Source organism: Micropterus dolomieu, linkage group LG02 (genome assembly GCF_021292245.1).
Source record: "Micropterus dolomieu isolate WLL.071019.BEF.003 ecotype Adirondacks linkage group LG02, ASM2129224v1, whole genome shotgun sequence".
In the NCBI taxonomy this organism is placed as follows: Eukaryota; Metazoa; Chordata; class Actinopteri; order Centrarchiformes; family Centrarchidae; genus Micropterus; species Micropterus dolomieu.
In genome coordinates, this window is record NC_060151.1 from 2391158 (window position 1) to 2413353 (window position 22196).

At 41.5% G+C, this 22196-nt stretch overlaps 3 protein-coding genes across 7 annotated transcripts in view; 2 read left to right on the plus strand and 1 right to left on the minus strand.

The window, feature by feature from the left end:
* ap2a1 (adaptor related protein complex 2 subunit alpha 1) overlaps positions 1-12133 on the minus strand; it is a 57105-nt gene extending 44972 nt beyond the window's left edge. For 2 of the 3 annotated variants that reach the window (XM_046070067.1, XM_046070058.1), the window contains exons 1-5: positions 11267-12132; positions 7741-7952; positions 836-1029; positions 575-704; positions 219-320 (exon numbers count right to left, since the gene is read on the minus strand). In XM_046070067.1, the coding sequence (XP_045926023.1) occupies positions 219-320; positions 575-704; positions 836-1029; positions 7741-7952; positions 11267-11333 (705 nt within the window). In that variant the 5' untranslated portion in view covers positions 11334-12132. Of the gene's footprint in view, positions 1-218; positions 321-574; positions 705-835; positions 1030-7740; positions 7953-11266 lie in introns of all 3 variants that reach the window. The other variant, XM_046070050.1, reaches the window with a different exon arrangement.
* Positions 1-22196, plus strand: part of LOC123983755 (guanine nucleotide-binding protein subunit alpha-13) — a 58704-nt gene that overhangs the window by 31110 nt on the left and 5398 nt on the right. The window lies entirely within an intron of this gene.
* Positions 13696-21047, plus strand: prmt1 (protein arginine methyltransferase 1). 3 transcript variants are annotated; one of them, XM_046070105.1, is made up of 10 exons: positions 13696-13761; positions 16559-16645; positions 16774-16929; positions 17062-17125; positions 17238-17380; positions 18009-18096; positions 18350-18465; positions 18622-18772; positions 19645-19766; positions 19877-21047. In XM_046070105.1, exons 1-10 carry the CDS (start codon positions 13735-13737, stop codon positions 19958-19960), a joined length of 1038 nt encoding a protein of 345 aa, XP_045926061.1. In that variant the 5' UTR covers positions 13696-13734; the 3' UTR covers positions 19961-21047. The 3 variants fall into 3 exon arrangements, with proteins under 3 accessions (XP_045926061.1, XP_045926052.1, XP_045926042.1); XM_046070096.1 differs by having other exon boundaries at positions 13698-13761; positions 16550-16645; XM_046070086.1 differs by lacking the exon at positions 13696-13761 and adding an exon at positions 14399-14674.

Here is a 22196-nt window from a genome sequence, read left to right on the forward strand (position 1 = left end):
ATCTTTAGGAAACATTTGAAAAATGACAGGAATGAATGCTGCCAGTGTAAGGTGAGACAAGGTAAACAGGGCTGTCAGTGCCAAATTTGGTGAAGACAATACAGGAACGGGCACTTTACAGATATTTACAGATGACTAATTCCACAACATTTTCACAAGAGTTATATGAAGTTCTGTTTACAATTAATTATTCATGACTGACGCGCACACACACTTACCCTGCTGAGTCGGGAAACGGCCAGGGAAACACAGGTCTTGAACTCATCTGGATTCTTCTGGCTCAGACAGGTGATGAGGGAGATTGCTGCCGTCACCACACCCTAAAGCGCACAAGAGGAGAATTAACTCTCTCGCCGATATCACAGCTCAGTGGTGCAACTGGTTTCATCATTACAAACTCATGTCAGATGGAAAACCAATTTCTGATTTTGACCTTAAATTCACACTGCAGATGTATTATCTGGTCGTTACATTAGAAACCATTTCATCTCTTACAAAAACTATTTTAGATGCAACAACAACCAGGCTGCTTCATGTAACTACATGAAGCCTGGTGTCTGGATTGTGCTCTCACCATGTGTTGGTCGTTGAGCAGGTGCACCACGCGCGATGTCCACTCACCCATCAACACCAAGTCAGGAGAGGTCTTATAGAGCCGCAGCAGACACAGGGCTGCTGACTGTTTCACACTGTCCATCGTATCACTGTGGTGCAACACATTCATGTAAACAGCAGCGACGTGATGTAAAGTGATATGATAAAAAGAATTGACTTCATCAGGAAGATTTGTAGTCTTTTTACTTTTTCAACCTTGCAAAGCAAAAGTCACACTCACCCAGCAACCAGGATCCGAGGGATCTCACTGGCAAAGGCCTCAGCCATTTCGCGGCTTCCCACGTTCGCGATACAGTGAAGCGCCAGGCACATGAAGGTGGGGTTGCGGCTGGAAAGGTCATTCTTGATGGCGTTGTTGATCAGACGGATCAGCTCGCTGTTGCTGTTTACCAACACTGAGATGAACAGGTAGCCCTGGAGTAACAGGTGCAGAGAGAACACAAGTAGGATTTAAAACAGTCATATTGTTCATGATAATACCTCTAAACAATCAGTGTCCCGTTTATTAGGTTCACCTAGCTAAAACTAACGCAGTCTGGACTGGCTTGTACTCAGGGGTGTTTCTGTTATACTTTAACCTCACTCTAATCCCACCCAGCCCCATCATACAACACATCATATAAGGCTAATTCCACATTAACCAGTAGGTGGTGTCCAAACATCACTTTCACTCTGCAGAGTCATGAAGTATTGTAACTGAGCCAACACACAGTAAATAACTGTCAAGGCAGAGATTTTTTCATAAAAACTTTAACTCATTTATTGCACTTTTCCTACAAAACTGCTTTTATTTTGTTTTACTGACAGGTGGTTCAAATATTTAGTCTACTTTAGATAACATAAAAGGGGTGGCCAAGCTATTATAAAGACATTACAGTATAACACAATACAACAGCAGCAGAAACTACAACCTCCACAATGGCAATAAAGTTGAATCAACTCTATCTAACTCGATAGATGGCACAAATGTTTGTAATTGGAATCCTGGTGGGAATATTTTACTATGGTGATGGTTGTGTGTGCAGATCAGGTTGCAGGTAGCTAGGGCTGAACGATTAATTGCATTTGCGACATTATTGCGATGTAATAAAACGAGATTTACTAATCGCAAAGGCTGCGATTACACTCTGGTCACATGACACCCATGTGGTGGTGGTGGTGGTGGGTGAAATCGTCGGGCCACCTGCACAACAGAAAGACACGTGTAGTAAGGTAAGCTATAGTGGCGATCGGCGCCTGCGTCACACACACAGCCACCAGTCAGCTCAGGAAATATCTATGAAACGGCGTTTCAACCCAAACTCACAGGTCCGAAAGAGGCCCAGTCTGTCCCGGGTTACAGCCAGTGCGCTGCTCACCAGCTTCGCAGGCTGCGGGGAGGGGGACTCCGGAGTTGTCGGAGAATTACTAAGCTTGTCTATTAAACATGAGAGGCGTCACTATGTTTTATTGTTGTCGGCCAACTTTCGAACTGAACCTCAAACTGAGTATTTTTTGTTTGCTTACTAGGATACAGAAAGATGGACTGGATTAATTGGTGGTTGAACTGTGGGTTTTCTCTGGAGCTCTTACTGTATAACACACTGTGGTGAACTTATTTTTTCTTGTGGTCTGTAGCTAGGCCGACCTGATGATATCATATTATTTAATGCCATGACTTGACTCAGATATTCTCATATTATTATAATTTGATATATCTTCTCCACCATTGCTCATAATAATTCTACCTAATTCATCATCACACAGGCCTGACCCACAAGAACGAACAGTGTATGTTCTATCTATCTAATATTGTGTTAGTTATACTATACACTGATTTACTGCCTGTCCATTTTCAATAATACAGAAGGTAAAGAGCTTAAAAATTAATCGCATATTAAATCGCAATCACAATATTGATTTTTTTAAAAATCGCAATTTTACAAAATCGTTCAGCCCTACAGGTAGCACCTTCAAACTTTGCTATATCTGTTTCCATTTATTCTGCCACCACTGTATGGATTAGCCCCATCATAGCTCAACCCAAAATTGAAATAAAAATACGCTGCTGCCGCCAACATGGTGATAACGCTGTTGTTAAGTATGCGGACGACACCTCCATCATCGTCTGGATTACAAACAAGACAAGAGACTTCATATCGGGGAAGAGATCAAAAGTCTTGCAAAGTGGCGCACAAAGAACAACCTACGACGACAATCAGCTCAATGTCAGCGGAACCAAAGAGCTGATCGTTGGTTTCAGGAAAAAGGAGATAAAGACTCCTGTCTAAATCAGTGGAGCTGAGGTGGAGCAGGTGAACAGCTTCAGGTTCCTGGGAATCAGCATCACAGAGAACCTGACATGGTCGTCTCACATCTCCACGCTGGTGAAGAAACGACTGGATTTCTTGAGGAAGCTTAAGAAGGACAAATTCCCACGCCAAGTTCTTGTCAGTTTTTACAGAGGAGCAACAGAAAGCATCCTGACTGGAAACATCACTAACTGGCATGGGATGTGCACGGCCAGGACCGGAGGGCTCTGCAGCGGGTGATTAAAAATCCATTTGATTTACTTAGAGATGCCCTGATCGATGGGCTGGGGACCGGAATTGGCCCGTTTTCCGCTTAATCGGCCACAACCGGTGACCGGTACAGAGCATTGAAGTGTCCAGTTTTCTCAAATTAATTGACACACACACACACAAAACATATCCTAGGCGAGCAAGTTCTTCACCGTGAGTTAAGAAAACACAATGCTCGCGATTACCATCAGCAGAGAAACACACAGACACTATCTTGTATTAGGCTACGTTAGAAGACGCGGACACGGTGAACATTTTACAAGCACGGAGCAGTTAAAGACACAGTGAACACGGCTGTTGGTGCCAATGTCATTCAGTCCCATAATCAGTAATTAACAAAAAAAAAAAAAGAAAAAAAACACAGAGAATCACGGGTGAAATAAAATTATAACACCAGTTTTCTTTATAAAACTGTTGACAAATAAAGTCGACAGAGCAGACAGGTGCAGGTATCTCTAAACTGTAGTTTGTGAGAAACCACTAAAGTAAGGTGGCTAAATAAGTAGAATTAAAATGGTGAGATAAGACATAACATAGGCTACTAGAAATAGGGTAATGTATTCTACAGTTAAATCGTCAATCTAGCAGCTGAATCTGGAGCACTTTTTATTTTGAGATGCGAGTGAGAGGTCATGTAACTTGCTGCAGTGAGGAGGAAGTTAAAGTTATTTCACAGTCAGTGTTTTATAATGAACATAGTTAATTGGATCCCAGTCAGTAGAGCAACTGTTAATGTAGATCCTAATATATCCTAAGATTTTTTTTTTCAAATAAAGAAAAGTTACAAAAATGTTTGTGTATGCTGTAAATTATATTTTTTAGACAGACAGAAAATTGGAATCGACAAAAATCGGAATCAGCCAGGAAAAATGCAATCAATGCATCTCCAGATTTACAATCAGAACGATGGCTAAGAATGTCAAATAAACATGGGTTCATACTAAAGACATAGGGATGGGTCACGATTTCCACATTAAATCATTAAATTATAAAAAAATTGAATACTTTATGCGACTATCGTTTGTCATTTTTTCCTTTGTTCGGTAAAGCGCTCTGGGACAGCCTAGATCCTGAGGTCGCAGCCAAATAATGTAACGTGCATTGTGTTTGCTACTGCAGAGCAAATGAAGATCCTGTTTACAGTATGAACGCCACCACAAAACATCTAGGATTATGGCAAAAATCATAATCACAATTATTAACTACTTAATTGATTATTGATTGACTTAGTAAAAATCACGCATTTATTGAACTTTTAAAATTGAACGCTTATTTTTTCAAAGATTATCCAAAATAGCTAAATCCTAAACATACCCGGGCGGCCCGCCAAAGTAAAGTGAATGTGTGAGAAGACTGACTGAACTGTTGAAACAGGCATTTAACAAAATGAGATGTCCTTTCCTCAGAGCTGTCATTTTAAAACGACATCAGTTAAATATGACCTGTTGCACATCTGCATCATCTGTCCACTGTTTGAGCTGTGATCTCTGTCAGAGGAGCAGGCCAGCTGTCGGCACTACAAATACAAAAAGGCTGCAGATCAGATCTTCACAATCCAGAAACTCTCTTAAGTCTGTCAACATTAAGACACGTAGAAACATCTTGAGGTTGCAATAAACATTATAGCATCTGTTGAAAAAAAACAAAACAGATTACAGTAGCCTGAGTAAATGTGCACAGCGTCTCTGGGGAGATGCTTCGTCCAGCCAGCCGCTATTCACTGTTCATTTTTACGATCCTGCTGCCCATCCACACATCACATTCAACAATATCAACATCAAATGAGAGTTTGTAAGCTAAAGGGGGGCTGCACATAGATGCAGAGGGAGGGGCGGGGCTGCGTGGTGAGGAAGAGAGAGGAGCAAACGCTGGCAGGACTTTATAGAAACATATTAATTAACTCAACATCAAACTATATCAGTATAAATGGTACTGTCCAATTTAATATCTCTTTGGAAATTATATCGGTGTACCTCATACCGATATACTGCCCAGCCCTAGTAAGCACATGTGTCAACTAGGGCTGGACCCAAATATTCGACCGTTGGGTACACATTCGATTTTCAATTATGAGATTCGATTATTGAGGGTTTTTTTCCACGCGCCTGACCTCCGCCGACAGCAGTGAACTTAACTGTGTGGGAGCACTTTAAACTGAGTGATGACAGCAGTAGTGTGGAAGTTATGGTGTTTATTAATTTTACAACTGCTTAATTTCATTACAGATCATAACAGTCAAATTTCAGAAATCAGTATCAAACTGTAGGCTGGAAACAAACTGAACAAAATTAACGCATTTAAATAAGCCTAGAAGAAGAGCATTTTGTCGCTATAATTAAAATTAAAAGTGAATTTTGCATAATAACATGTTAGATTTAGTTCCGCTACCGGAAACACCGCTCATCCTGTGCGCTCTCCGTCTGGACCCCGCCCGGCTAAACTATTCCCGAATTCTGCTCGCATCGATTTTCACCCTGTCTGCTCTTCACCTGCTCAATATAGTCCTACGAACCCCACAATAAATATTTCTCCCTTTCTTTTCTCTGCACTTGGGTCTGCTAGCCGTGCTATAACAAGCTTCAATTATTCACTCTTAATTACTATCCAAGCGTCAAAGCTCAAAATATAAAAACACATTCGGGCCAGCCAAGTGTCAACTACACAAACATACCCTATGGAGAAATAAAAACATTCACAGACACTGTGACAGTGAAGCACTCTGCGGCGCTTCGTGTGTGTGCTTAATCATTTATTCATTTTAGCTGATGCTTTTATCCAAAGTAACTTACAACTTCTGTATATGTCAGAGGTCGCACACCTCTGGAGCAACTAAGGGTTAAGTGTCTTGCTCACTGACACATTGGTGGATGTCCAGTGGGAATCGAACCCAGGTCCCCACATCAAAGACATGTGCCACCTCAGTTCAGTTAATAGTCACAGCTGAGTTCATAAAGAAGACGACAACGACGTGTGTGTTGATTAAAACAATCTACCTAAAGCCTATATAAAACACTGCCTTGACGGTAATATACAAGGTGCACTTCCCACACATGTGTAATCAGGGTAAACAGGCACGCTATAACCATGGTAACAACAATAGTGCAACAGGGTAACGCAAACTCAGTACTTCAACATGAAAAATAAAACCCAGAATGCCTGTTGGGTCGGGCTCGGTTACTACGATCTTGGACTTGGGTCGAGTCCGGACAGAAATATGTGGCCTGAGATGCACTCTACTAGTTAAGATAATGACAGTTACACAATACTTTGGAGGGCAATAACCAGCAGATACAGACATGGGTTCTTTATCACTGAGCTCTGTGGAACATGTGGAGTGGCAGATAGCAGATTCTACTGAACCTCTGCAACTGCTAGTGCCGGTCCCGCTTACTATCTCATGTGCATGTCTTAAAATTAAAGTGGTTAAGAACATTATTTGGTCAAAGGTTTCAACTGGGCCAATTATACGACCACAGGGTCAAATTTGTTAAAAATCTCTCACTGTCATCGGTACATTTGGTTTAAAGTTGCTATGTTAAGGCTTAATAAATTCCAAGGAACAGACACTGAAGAAACTGGTGTGTGGTAGTTCAGCAGTCGGTGATGGTAGAGCAGCCGCCTTTCAAACCACTTGGATAGAGATCCTGACTCAACATTATTCTGCTTACTCAACATTTCCCCTTCCTGAGAAAAAGACATACAGACTCAGGAAACAGTTGTAGTTGTTGAGGTATTTGTTCTGCTTTAACATTTAGAGTATTAAACTATGCATCTTAAGTCAAACAAGTGTTTTTCTCTACTGTGGAATCTGTACATGACTCGTACGACAGCTCTGGACCACTACAATTTGTTCATATCACAGAGAAAATACTAAATTGGTGAAGTCCAGAAATTCGCTTATATCACTTGTCTGTGCCACAATTCTGTTGGTACAGGTTCTTGCGTTGGATAGCCCAGCACAGTTAGTAGCTTCATGTCTGTGGTTATCATTGGTTAAACCAATGTTCCAAAGAACTAGAGGGTGACATGGGAGTGGATTTTCACTCTTGTCCCACCCCACAAAAATATTCCTGACCCTTTCTTATCCCAGAAGAATGACTCCTATTCCATTGTTTTTTCAGAAAACAGTTCTGTAATAGTCCAGTAAAACTGGACCTCTGATTCCTCCCAGTGACTTCTTTTCTGACCCATCCCACCTCTTGTTTGGATCTGAAACCCAGTCTGGGTTAGATTCTTAGGTTCTTTATTGTAAGTATTAAAACAACAGTTTGCTAGCAAATACCTAGCATGATATTTTGGGGGCTTGTTATTCTGGCTAATATGTAGGTAATGACATACTGGCCATTGATCTCTAGTTCTGTCAACACTGACAGTCATCAACCTTAGATCTGGTGTGGGTCAACAGAGCAGGAGTATAGTGTTTGTTATGCTGATGAATTCAAATTGAAAGTTGAATATGTGGCCTGAACTGGTGACCCACAGTTAACTATGTCAGGTACAGCCCTACAAAACTCCATCAATCAAGGCCGGCGTCAACACACAAAATAACTAGTAGAAGACTCACAATCTGTTTCTCTGTGTACTTGTTGGAGCTCAGCAGGTTGACTGCCTCCATGTGTCCAAAGTCAATGTCATGGCCAAGCAGGAAGATGAAGAGCAGCTTGCAGACATACTTCTTCTTGCTGTAGCCATCCAGAGCCTTATCCCCTTTAAACTTGGAGCGAATGTTGGCCAGCTCTTTATTGATCCGTTTGATCTCGGCTTCCTTGCTCTTACCTGATGGGGGAAAGAAAGTAATACAACATCAGCATTTAAAAATGGATGGAACCAGCTATAAATAGACTTCATATATTTTAGTATGCACCAAGTGATCAGTGTGAGAGTCTTTTTGATCATCTTCAGCGGCGCAATATTAAGAATAATTATGTAATTTATTTTATTATAGCTCCACATTGCCACAAAATCCCAACTTCATCACATCTTCAAACTCAATTAGTGTGCAGTAACATGAAAAATGTGTTAGGTGCTCCAGTGCAAGTGACTCTGAGTTCTGACACCCAGGTTGGCAAAATACCTGGATTCATTAAGCTCCGAGGCTAACAAATCTTTTCTCTCTTACTAGCAAATAGCAATGTACAAAACAAAACAAGGTCGCAGGCTTCTCATTTTTAGCCCATTATAATGAAAAACATGGCTGGCAGCAGATCCTATGAACTGGAGCTGATTAACATTCATTCCAAGAGTAACAATAAAATGCTGTCTAACCTAACCCTAACTGCACAGCCTCACTAAGAATGAGCCAGCTCTACTCTTTCTATGTTCACGGAAATCCACATTTGAAAAGGGATGCGTTAGTGAAGTACAAAGCATGCCTTCATTTTTTGACTTAGTGGCAAAGAAACCCGCTAAAATCTAAGTGTGGGACCCTGGAACAGTATCAGTGTTATTATTTTCCTGTCTAACTATGCAGAATGGAGGATTGGAGCATCTCAGCTGTTTCACTACACTAACTTGCACTTAAACTTCATACAGTCAGCATGCACAAATCCTAGCAGCACCAACACCATGCTCAATATGACTAAATATGTATTTCAATTACAATAATTGAATCATATTAAAAAGCACCACTCTGTGTAGCTGTAGTATTCTTTCACTCAAAGCTTGTGTGTCAAGGGGAACTTAACTGTTGTAAAAACTAAAGCAAGTTCTGCATCCAACATGCCTATCTAGCAAGGCAGTCACTTAGGCCAAGACAGACAGCAGGTGAAGGCTCCTCACATTCTGCTAGAACTTCCTCCCATGAGTTTACATCAATGAGGCAGGCTCAGTGGTACAATTCTATTTTGCGGAGGAAGATGCTCGAATAACAAGCATCCATGCTGCCCCTCTGCAGGTGTCTATTTAGCTTTATCAAAGGCAGAGGAAATAAGGAAACCTCTTCAAGCTGAAGTGAATGAACGACAGGGCCATGCATAGCTCGAGGTTGCTCCTACACAGATTGAGGCAAGATAGATAGTGATCCAAAAATGCAGAGTCACACAAAATGATTAGAAACTACACAGTTGCACATCTGAAAAACCGTAACGGCAAATTTAAAGAATATAGTCCAGTACTTCAGGAATGTTCCGTTTCCGATCCAACCAGCTTGCCAAAACCTACAGAGCACAGATGCACAGAGTGCTATATGAACAGCTGAATGCAGAAAGAAAACTGAAATATATAAATTACAAATACATGTCAGCCCACTGGGAAGTGGTTTCACTTTTGGATCTTGTTTCTAGTAAAGCGACTTTACTCCTGGGTTTTAAAGCCTGGACATATAGCTTTATTTGCAAGTGTGTTCTGAGCACACTGACAGTGATGGGTGACTTATCAGGAGTGAGCAGCAAGCCTCCATGTTGAAAATGAAAAAAGAAGCACTTTCAGGGCTTCCCAAAAATTACTACTGAAGGACATACGAGTCAGAATACATGATTTTGTCTCAATGTCACGACACTAAAACGGTTAACTTCAATTCAATACTTTAAAAAGGTATAATCAACACTATTTTCAGTACACTCACTCACTCCAACTGGGAAAGAAAGAAAGAACATACCTGTTTACATAACATCTACTCACAACAAATTAAATTGTTTGATATACTGTAAGATAGCCAACAAGCAACTAGGCTTGGAAGGTGAAGGCTCCAGTTCCATAAATACTCAACAACACAGGAGTCAAAAACCTTAGCTAAGCTACCGGTCTAATGCTAATGTCTTAAATAATTACTGGGTGCACTGTTGTACAAAAGCCCCTGTTTATTGTTGGCGGTATAATGGTTGGTAGCTACAGAAGAAATAGTTTCCACATATATAAGCAGCTGTAGGGTTGGGTTACAATTGCCAGTTCCATTCTGGATCTTAATCCAGGTTGGGGAAAAAACCTAGATTTGCTAAGCTAAATCTAAGGATTGCTTATAGAGTCTTTGATTTGTCCTTGCTGTTTAGTATACTTGGGTGACATGACAATATATACTGTTAAGACTAAATACAGTTGTCAACTGTCAAGTGATTTAGACATAGCATTTATACCGTGACATGTACATTTTTCTCTGGGTGTACATCATTGTGGACAATATTGCATCATATCCATCAATATTTCCTCAAAAGATTTTTCAGAAGTCTATTCTAAACATACACTTTGTCATGAAAATTATTAAATTAGGAAATTATGTCCAGGGCCTTTATTTGGCTTATACTGGAGACAGGAGTAATTGTGTCTAATTTCCGTAATGGATAAAAAAAAAAAAAAAATCATGTACAGGAGATTCCACGCCCCTCAATGTCTTTTTTTTACCCAGCCTTTATTTGTTTGAGCTGGCCACACCACTGGCCATTATTTGAATACCAGTCCCTCAATTAAGCATGCATATTCCTGTCAATCATTTAGTTTATAATTTAATAGTTCTAAACCTCCATTTACAGCAACTAGATCTGGCCAATACATTTGAAATCAACATCGCAATATTATTTATTTCATTATGCCTTGTGTATTTAATATTGGCCAATGGATTCTGCTTGTTAATGGATTCTGTCTGAGGGCTCAGGTTGAGGTTCTCCTGCTTGTGTTGTCTTGTTGAGCAGACAGAGCGGTGTCCTCTGCTCAGTGAAAGGCATCATGGTATGTAACGTTACTTTCAGCCGGGTGGACTGTCATGCTGTCAACTTCAAATAATGACATCAACACCGCTTTTCAGCTGTGAAATGAAACTCCGTTTCCCACATTAGTTTAGACATCTGGATTTCTAATATCGTGATGATAAAGATGTTTATGGTGTCAGTTTGACCAAAGCAACAGTGAAAAACAACAGGCCTCGTTTTCTGCATCCAAGCATCAGAACGGTCACGTTACAGGCAACATCTGAGTAAAATTTGTTACACTGAGTAGTTAGCTGCTAATTAAAAAACAAAAACAAAAGGACACCTGCAGGCGATTTGCTTTAGTGTCCCCCACGTCATTTCTCTACAGTGTAGAACACGAGTAATGTCAACTGAAGCAAATGGTATGTAATGACACAAATTAACATGTAGAAGGAAAGAAATGTCACTTACAATTTCTGATGTCTGAAATGAAAACAGCTAATCCGCGCATTCCATCTCCTTTCGACACAGCCGGCATTTTTGCAGGTTTCTGTCCTCACTCCGGCCTTATCCGTAAAATGAACTTACGTCGGTCAGCTTTTCACACTGGACTGAAGTGGAAGATGGCCAACTTGACGTGTAGTAGTAACGTTAACGTTAGCTGACGATAGCTACTCCGCAGTTCCAGTCGTTGGCTACAACTTTTGAGTGTTACCTACCAAACTCACTGTATGCTTGTGGGTGGCTAGCTCTGATAGCATTTGCTAGATCAGCCGGATGGCAGTGGATCAACCAGCAGCAGGATAAGTTAACGTTATCCCTGTTAACTGGTTCGTTTCCGCTGGCTATGGCAAGCTAACGTTATTTCATTCAATCCTTTTCTAGCTAGGATAACAGGCGACGCGTGTAACACGTACAGTAATAATTCACTTAGGTTAAATCACCACTATTTAGATGTCTCTGCGATTAACGCAGTCAGATGTGTTAAAGAAAATAACGTCCGACAGTATAACGTTAAGTTACTTCGAGTCACGCACCGTAAAGCTAGCTTAACAGCTAGCTAGCTAGCTGGCTAGCAATATCATTCAAATACTGGAATACATCACCGGTTGACCGGAATAACTTAGTAGGGAGTCTTGAGAATTGTCAACCAGCGATACGAAAGTAAAGCCCTGCTCTCTTTATCACGAACTAAATGTGGTAAATACGATGTCCTGTATAATTGATGTCCGATCTAATTCGCCTGCCTCCACTCCGCGGCTTGGATAAAGCTCGTGACAGAAGAACCAACAGCGTGACCGCGCGACGCACTCGTGCACGCGTACGCTCATTTCCTTCGGCGGAACGACGGGCCGAATGCAGCCGAATGAAATCCTCTATTTGAACGACAAACGATGGAGCACCGGGGAATCGGGGAGTCAGTAAGACAGCGGGCGGAAGAAGGTACCAGCTGTTCCACAAGCTGTGGATATGAGCTACGTTTGTTGGCCAACGTTAGCTGATGTAGCTATTGCTGCATGTCCCTTTGATCTAATAAAACACACTATGCTTCCAGAGCAGAACACGCGACACTGTTTTCATTGTGTACGCAACATAAGCTGGCGAGTCCCCTTCCTGCCCCTTATAGAACAATGTAGTACATAAAAAGGTTGGTTAAACATTCATCAATGTATCATAATGTAGCACAACCACAAACATGCTACTTGAGCAGTACTCTAAAACGTGTTTTTGAAGGTCTATAAAAACAAGTGTACAGTACAGAAAACAATTTGTCTTTATTTGCTCATTTCCAGACCCAGATGTACAATTTGATGTCTGCCCCTCATGTTAAAAAAACTGATAATGTTCAATTAACTAAGACATTAAAAAAAGAAGAAGAAGAACGCTCTTGTGTCTGACAAAATGGGATGGCGTTAAAGGTCAATGATCATGGACGGCCGGGGAAAGACCAAGGTGGCACAACAATTTGACATCATGTCAGACCTTTCTGCTGACGTATTGATGCCCAATGTAAGGTTTATTTTTCCTATGTAGTTTTCATAGTCAGACTGTTTTCTGCACACTTTATAAGCTAAATGTGGATTGAGTTTTAACAACATTCAGCGCTCATGGGAGCTGTAGTTAAAAGAATGGTTAAAGTAATTTAACAATCAAATTATTTAACAAATATGTAATAAAGACATTATTACATCTTTGTTAAATGATAAGGTGTAGCTGAGGAACGTTTGACACATGGCTAAGATTACTTTGTAGTTTACACTATATATAATTAGTATGCAGTATGGATTTGGGACCGAACATATTCTGTAGTCACCTGAATGCATCAGCATTTAAAGTTGCACTGTCAGTCCCTTTGAATGTGAAATGCCATGATAAAAGTTGTTTTGGGTTATTGTCAGTTTATTAATATCTCTCCGACATCAAGTTTCCATCCCTCACTTTTATTTGACTTGTTTTTATTATACACTCTATTTGATGAACTGGCATTTATTTTTATTAAGGTTTTATCTTTAATGTGTGTATTATTTTATTTTGTACTGTTAAGAACATAACCTGTGTTTTGAAAAGTGCCATAATAAGTGCCACATATATTATTATTTCTACGGTTTCAAATGTTAAATAAATATTTTGTTACGTTTTGTCGGGGCTAAACCATAAACAGTTTTTTCTGTCTGTCCTCGATATGCAGAAAGAGAAAATCTTTTTTCTTTAAATGGCGTATTGCAACCTGATTGCAACCGGGCGGCCATGATCGCACCAAAAGGCTTCTTTTTTATAGTTCGAAGCTAAGTATTCCGACTTTCCAAAAATAATGGAACGCAGCATAAAAATTTAGGTGGGGTTTTTTTTTTCTGGGCCAATCGTAAATAAAAGCTGTGTCTCGTGGGCGGGACTAAGAAAGAGTCTTTCGAGCTCACGCAGCCAGGCAGGAGTTCGAAATGGCGGCACCAACAGAGAGGATGGAGGTAAGGTCTCTCATATATGAAATACAATACACTCCTCAGTTATCTTTGTGAATTATACACGAACATATTAATTATTCAAAGAAAGATGTTGTAAAATGTTGCTTAACATTTGGGGTTTTGTCATTAAGGTTACATACGCAGCAGGTAACGTTAGTGATGCATCCATTTTAACTTGGCTAAGGTTGCTTGTAGGATGCATCGGTCACTGCCGCTCATTCATTTAGCATCGCATATCGAACAGAGTTAAGATTCGATTAAAACGCTCTAACAATTCCGTAATTATTTGGTAGTCCAAGCTGATGGTAACCGTTGCAAGTTGAAGCGACTGGTGTTAGCAGAGGAGTTGTTTTAGTTAGTGCGACGACCGGCCGGCAGTGTCTGAAGAGCCTTGGGGACCGCATGGGGACTAACGTGTTAGCTTCCGAGCTAACGTTAGTTAGCTACTTGTGGCATGGACGCTGCCTCATTCTCCCATAGGCGTTGCTCTCTTCCACTGTTGGCTTGCTGTAAGCTGATGCCACACTAAGTCGAAAACATTTCTTTCGGTGTCTAGATTTATTAGCGGGCTCAACATTAAATTTGCTGACTACATTACCATATGGTTTTCTGTTGGCTGACAAATTGGTAAAGTAACGTTACAGCTCGTAAAAGCCAAACAGCTCGTAGGTAACGTTAACGCTTAAGTTAACCGTTAAATGGCTCTGTCGAGTTTAAAGGCCCGGCAATCACGTGCTTAACTGTAATTTTGAGACGATTAGTTGACACCGTGTGAAGTAAGGTTAGTTGTGGCAATCCTCGAGGAAGGCCCAGGTCCCAAAGTACCATGTGCTCCATCTTTTGTGCCACGGAGAAGGCTGGCTCTGTTCTCTGGACACCCGGGCAGTCCCGCCACAGTAAAACCTTTTTCCTTAAGGCAGGTAATTGCTCTATGTCAACATTAAAAACTATTCTTATGGAATAGTGTGCTTTGATCTTCTCAGGATTTAGTTTATAAGTAAAGACCAGGGTGGGAAATTGGCTCCATCGCCAGCCAAATGCTGGTGAGCTATGAAAGTGGCTGTTAGATTTCAGACACAAGGATTTATCATTGAGTGGCTGGCGAATATACTATTTACTACTATTCAGTCAGTGGCGGGTACACCTTCAGATTTTTAAAAACTAATTTCCCACCATGGAAGAGCTTGGTACCAACGTGTGTTTGAATGAATGTAAACTACTAATTGAGTAGTTTGCAATTAACATGTCCACTGATTTAGAACTTTTTTAATTTTGACTAAAATGTCCACATCCTAAGTTGTTTAAGTTTCTGAAAAGGCGGCCTTCATAGCCTTCGTCTGGCTGCGCCCCACTGACCCCTGAAGCAAGAGTTATACTTCTCGCGTCCACGAGTATGTGAAGGACCCCCTAGGGTCTGCATTACTAAAATAAACCATCAGTTGTGTGCGTAGGCTCTTTGGACGTCCAGGTGCTTCCCAATATTGGTGACCCACTATGCTACTCTCTCCAATAACCATGTCTTTGTGCCATCAACGTGATGACTCATACAAATGGTGATAATGGTGCACGCTTCCAGTCGCTCCTCAAAGACATTCATGGTGTTGCGCCTGGTTGTATAAATATAGGTCGCTTCTCATTTGTGTCATTCATGGCTCCTTCAGTGACCCAGAAATTTATTTGTTCCCTGACCTGGACCCCAGATTTAACTTTGGTGGAATGTCACTGCATGTATTATAAGATTAAATTTTTCTATAATTCACCATATTAGTTAAAATGAGTGGATCTGTGGTAACAAAGTCTGATTAGTAGGGCTGTCACGATCCTCCAAATCCATAATTTGATTTGACTTAGCATTTTAAAAGCCACGGTTCACTTTACACACTTTGATTTCAGCACGGAAGGCTCTGGCCTTGTTGGACGGTCAAGTTTTGATTTGTCAAGATCTACACATCTGTTTTATGCCCTGACAACTGTCATTTACACTTTTTAAAAAATTATTTCTTTAATAAGAGGCCACAAAAACCGCTTTAAGTTCTCTCGCCTGCATTTCAAAAATCAAAAGCTCATTCCAATGACAAAGAATTGAAATCATGACACCCCTACTGGTTTGAAAAGGAAGCATCACACAGCTTCTATCATTAAACAAAGGTTTCCTTTCATTGTCTGTCATTTTGCCATTTGAACCACCTCATCACATTATGGATAATTGCATAATGAAATTACACTATCAATAAATGCAGACACAAGCTTTCGTTGTCTGAGCAGTAACGCAACAAACTTGATCTTTTCACAACATAAATACAAAATGCAGAGTTTTAAAGACTGCGGATGCCAGTCAAACTAGATTTTTGAAACTGGTACAGTCCTTTTTTGAACCTACACGATCTCAAAACATAGCTGCTAATCAGCTGTGCAGTAGTCTTTAGAAACTGACGTCAATTCAGTGCAAAGGACGTCTCACTTCTCTAGGGACACGTGTCCTCGATGACTGTCCTCGCACCTCTCCCTTTCTTCTTTTGAAAAGACACAAGTGAGGGAAATGCTGACTTTTAAGACAGCCGATAAGCAGGCTAGTAAATTGACCCGGACGAAGTTGGCCATACCGGGTTTATTGGCCTTTATGGGGGCGGGGCTACTTGAACCCAGATACAAGTGTTTGAAATGAACAGCTGAAGACCTTTTTTTGTCACTTTGAGTTGAGAATTCAATTCTTCATACACGACACATTAGTGTTTTGATTTCTAAAGCCCAAGCTCACTAAAAGTTCTAATTGTGTGTGTCTTTTGTTGAGGTGTCTCAGGGGGAGAGCTCAGCCAAGCCTGCAGCTGAGGATATGACATCAAAGGACTACTACTTTGACTCATACGCCCACTTTGGCATCCACGAGGTAATTTCCTTTGAACAAAGCACACTGCAGTGCTTTCATATTCGAATGATCAAATCATGTAAAGTTGTTAGTTTCACAAGATCTTCATCCTTCTGCTGTTGTTGGGCCCTTTTTTACTGCTACTGTAGGAGATGCTGAAAGACGAGGTTCGCACTCTGACCTACCGCAATTCCATGTTCCACAACAAGCATCTGTTTAAGGACAAGGTGGTGCTGGACGTGGGCAGCGGGACGGGCATCCTCTGCATGTTTGCTGCCAAAGCTGGAGCCAAGAAGGTTATAGGGGTAAGTGTTGCGCGCTAACAAATCCATGTCATGATGATCTCGAGATTAACTGAATCGCTGGTTGGTAGGGTTTGGCCAATGGTAATGGCTTCTTGGCTATTGTATAAATTCTAATGTTCTTTGTCTTAATAGATTGAGTGCAGCAGCATCTCGGACTACGCTGTGAAAATCGTCAAGGCCAACAAGCTGGATGATGGTGAGTAAATAGATTTGAGTTATTTGGTGACACGTGTAGGGTTTCTGGGTCACATGAGGATCGGGGTGGGAATGTTGTGATGTACCACCTGACCTCCTCCTTTTGTCTCCAGTTGTGACTATCATCAAGGGGAAGGTGGAGGAGGTGGAGCTGCCTGTGGAGGGAGTAGACATCATCATATCTGAGTGGATGGGCTATTGCCTCTTCTACGAGTCCATGCTCAACACAGTCATTTATGCCAGGGACAAATGGCTGGTATGTATGTGTATTTGTTAACTGGGAGCCGCCGCTTCCTCAGGTATCTTCTCTGCTCCATGTTCCCATTTTAGAGTTTGAGCTCCTCAATGCTCCTTCACCAGTGTCCTGGATAGTTTAAATATACTATTTAATATCATTATGACCATTAATTTGAATAGTTTCAATGTTACTGTTAAACTAAGATAAGTCTGTTAGATATGGTGTCTGGATGGAATACTACAGTACCATGAGCTTGAGTGTCAGCGGTGTGAATCAGAGCTGCAGCACATCCAAAACTGGTTGTAGTTGGGAACAAAACACTGGGCCATAGTTACTGAATACATTCGAAACAGAGGCCGAATCTTAAAGTGAACGCATCTAAACACCAAAAACACAAGTAGGTAACATCAGACAGCAAATTTAAATATTGTTCTAGATGTCTTAGAAAACTGGCATTGTTACAATTTTAGAACGTGATTAAAAGCCAGTATTTAATAGGAATTGGCTATTAAGAGCAGTACAGGTGCAGATACGATACTTAAAAAAAATAAAAAAGGCTTGTACAGGCTGGTTGATTTGTTGTCTCACACCTGTGAGTCTGAGTACCTATATGCATTTATTTTATTTTTTTTCTCCCCTCTGACAGAAACCAGATGGACTCATTTTCCCAGACAGGGCAACCCTTTATGTTACAGCCATCGAAGACAGGCAGTACAAGGACTACAAAATCCACTGTGAGTAGCCACCTGATCCAACCTAAGGCTTTATGTATGTAGGAGGTCCTCTATGATCCTGGGGTTTGAGGAACCCTGCAGTAGTCCAGTAGTGTCTAACTCTTTGCTGTGGGAGAACAGAGCTGGGGTTTTAATACTAACATGTTAGGAATGGAAATCTGATCAGCACTCGGGGCACAGGACTAGATGCCACCAGCTGTACGCCATGTGTTTTCAGTGAACTGACAGCTCTGTGTTTGTGCCTTTGTGTCAGGGTGGGAGAACGTGTATGGTTTTGATATGTCATGCATCAAGGAGGTGGCGATTAAGGAACCGCTAGTTGATGTGGTGGACCCCAAGCAGCTGGTCAGCAGCGCCTGTCTCATCAAGGTGGGTGGATGAGTAACCGGTTTGATGTTGTGCTGCTTGAATGATCCTGGGGCAGAGGCGTGTCTGTCCTTGGCTGCAGAGGTTTCTGGGAGGGGGAGAGAGTCAGAAATTGAACATATTTGGTCTGACCCTGTCTTGTGGCTGTGTGTTGTTTAGGAGGTGGACATCTACACAGTGAAGGCGGATGACCTGACCTTCACCTCGCCGTTCTGCCTTCAGGTGAAGAGGAACGACTACATCCACGCTCTAGTCACCTACTTCAACATCGAGTTCACTCGCTGTCACAAGAGGACCGGCTTCTCCACCAGTCAGTCTGCTTTTCTGCATTCAAAAGAAAACATTACCCTTATTTACCATTTTAATTCTCATTTCAGGGTTCACACACAAACTGCTTTAATCTGCTCACCTTGCTTTTCCCCACACACCTGTCACTCAGTGTGTGTGCACACACCGGCTTGCGCCGCCTCTTTTCTGTTCCTGTCTCCCTTAGAAAGTCGCCAAAAAACACAACTCTCCACTGCAGTCTGTTGGAACCACTGTGGTACTGAATGACATCAGCACTAACGGGCGTGTTCAGTGTTTTTTACCTGATCTGTGCTTGTAAAATATGCGCCGTGTCTTTGAAAGGAATTCCAGATAACGTCTAATTCTCTCACTATTACCGGGCAGAATGGGTCGAGTGAGGGAGGAGTGTGCACTAGTTAATCAAACGCAGACAGTGTCATTCTCTCAAACGGCTGCACCAGGCTAGAGTCAGTTGGCTTGCCATTTTAGCGAGCATTTGCAAGGTGTGTCTGAGCTCCATTACTTGCGTGATCCTTCCCATAAACATGTAATGAAGAGAGCCAAGTCGATTATGTAATCTGCCGGATTTTCTCAGTTTGCAGGCAGTCAAGGAAGGGTTAAGGTGATAAAAAGAAACGTGCATTAAATATAGTGCAATGCCTGCGCTTGTTCAAAAAGAGTCTCGCATTGGTTTCACCAACAGCGTTAAGGTTGATTTGGATGAACAGATCTCAACATAATCAGAATTCACTCACTCAGATTCCTGCCTTCATTAGAAATAACTATGCGGCTTATTTGAAACATAAATAAGTTAGGATGAGCCTGCTGTAACACATTAAGATTTCAGTTTTTAGCAGCAGACTACATTCATGCACACTTGCTCTCCCCCATCAGGCCCAGAGTCTCCCTACACCCACTGGAAGCAGACAGTCTTCTACCTGGATGACTACCTGACTGTCAAGACCGGGGAGGAGATCTTCGGCACCATCAGCATGAAGCCGAACGTCAAGAACAATGTAAGCAGAGCTCCACCATTCACAACAATGCTCCTGGTGCTGTGATTTTAAAGAATGTAATTGTGTGTTGCTTTCCATATCTTGTCTGACTGGTTGCTGTTGGCTTGCAGAGAGACCTGGACTTCACTGTAGACATCGACTTCAAGGGTCAGCTGTGTGAGGTGTCGAAGACGTCAGAGTACAGGATGCGTTAGAAGTCTCTCTCCCTCCCTGTGTTAGTTTGTCTGTAGTAGAGGACAGATTATACGGTTTGACTGGGAGTCTGTACAATAGTTTGATGCTCCCCTGCAGCAACATTTTTAAGACTGTCATTTTTGTTTTTGTCATTTTCTTGTTCAACCGTTAATAGTATTTAAAAGGTTTTCACTTCCTTGGGGTCAAAGTGCATTGGCGTGGTGATTCATTGTGCCGCAGTCACTCAACAAAACGTGAGTTCGACTTGTGCCTGGTGTTTGTGTCCCAAATCTTGTCGGGTTTTGCTTTTGGGTTCTTGTCCTCTTTGCATGTGCGGGGTCCATCTAAACATCAACGCACCGGCCGTGTTGACATGCCTGCATGTCTGCAGAGTATTCCTGTTCAGTCACTTTGGCCCTCTGTATGGTCAGTACATGACCCAGCTACTGGTCTCCCCTTTTTTGATTCTGTTAAAGCTGTAGGTATGTTGGTCTTTTGGATTTCTGTGTACTCAAGAAACCCTGCCACTTGTTAATAGAAACCATCTGTAACAAGAAAGCTGTCCACCAAACACCTTAGGCCCTGTTCAGACCTATGGGTTTAAAAAAAACAAAAAAAAAAACAGGGCTTCTGTATTGACTCCCAAGGTCTTACACCAGGAGTGTGTGTGCTTGCATGCATTAATGAGCCAATATAGGTGGATTCTGCAGCGACAGCTCCAGTTACCTTTAGTGACCACAGTTCTCCTCGACAGTCCTAGTTTACCCATGCTACAGTGTTTAAAGCTATGGACAATAATTGCCCCCACCCCAAGTAGACTTAAAATAAGAAGTGGTGGTGTCCAAAAAAATAAATGGAGCACAGGCCACTCACACAACACTCAAAATAGGAAGGAGGTCTAGCATATTCAGAAAGCAATCATTAATTGATATTGCTGAATCGATCTGTTCTACGAGATCTGTCTCAGACGTTACTCTTAACCTTGGTAACTGTTTTGTGTTGCACTGTGCAGTGACTGGGGAGTCACAGGAACTCTGACGATGGTGGTGTCCCAAAGCCATACTACATACTAATCAAAAGTATTAAAAAAAAAAAAAAAAAAAAAAAGTTTCACATACATGTGTGAAGGGTAAATGGCAGTAGCTTTCCAAAGTAGCAAAGAGATGGTAACATGTTTTTCCTAAGACTTGAAATTGGAGCTGGATCACCATGTGGGAGAAATGAACTGTATTTAGTGTGAATACTGTCTGGTTTGAGTAACCTTCATTTTGTTGTCCGGGGTGACACCACATACTAAACACCTGCTTAGAATGAGTCTGGATTTGGGACACAGTGCTTGAGAGATGCTGTTGATCCTAACCATAAGTAGATGTGAGCTGTTGCAAACCTGCAACTGTTTGTAACTGGCCGACGTCGTGTGCATTTGTAACCTACGAGCTACTCCCTCATTCTGGCTTTAATCCAGTCTCACCCTTTTGAGAAAACCACACTTTAGCATCTTGAAGTGCTAATTACTGCTGAAGGAAGAAAAGGCTGGCCTGGTAGACCAGAATATGAGGCCTGGTTCCAGCTGGCTCCACAGTGCCGTCAGGTGTCCTGGAGCCCATGTGTGTTTGTCTTGGTATTGCGTCTGAAGCTGCTTGAGTCAGTCTGAACAGTAGTACCTATGTTGGCACTCTGCACCCATTGATTTTTCTTGTGTGTGTTGTTTTTTTTTTTTTTTTTGGTTTTTTTTTTTGGTCTGCTGCTTTTTTTTTATTAAATAAAACTAATAAACAATAACTAACTTTTCGTGCATTGTGTTCAGAATGTTTTGAGTTATGTGGTATTCTATATAGTTTAATTTCATTGCCTCCATTGAGTTGTATTCCCAGCCCAAAAACGCACTGACACGTGCAACAGGACACTAATATAAACAGTCTTGGCAAAATCAACAGAACATTGACTGCACAAGTTAACAGCATAATGAAATGTAAAAAGCATTCTCCCCTTCAATATTTGGCTGGCACCAGAAAATATGCCAACCATCTGCTCAAGAGTAAAAGATTTTGTTTGTTGATTTTCATGTTCAGGATGTGCACTTATGTGGTGGCAACAATTAGGGGGGGGGAAAAACTGTTTTGACCTTCAACTATATTCTCAGTCTGACATTTACTTATTTGGCAGATGCTTTGCTAGTGTCTGTAAGGTGAAAATTAAAAAAAAAAAAGCTAAGTGGTAAGATCATGTCCCACATGCTCTCTTTCCCCCCCCCCC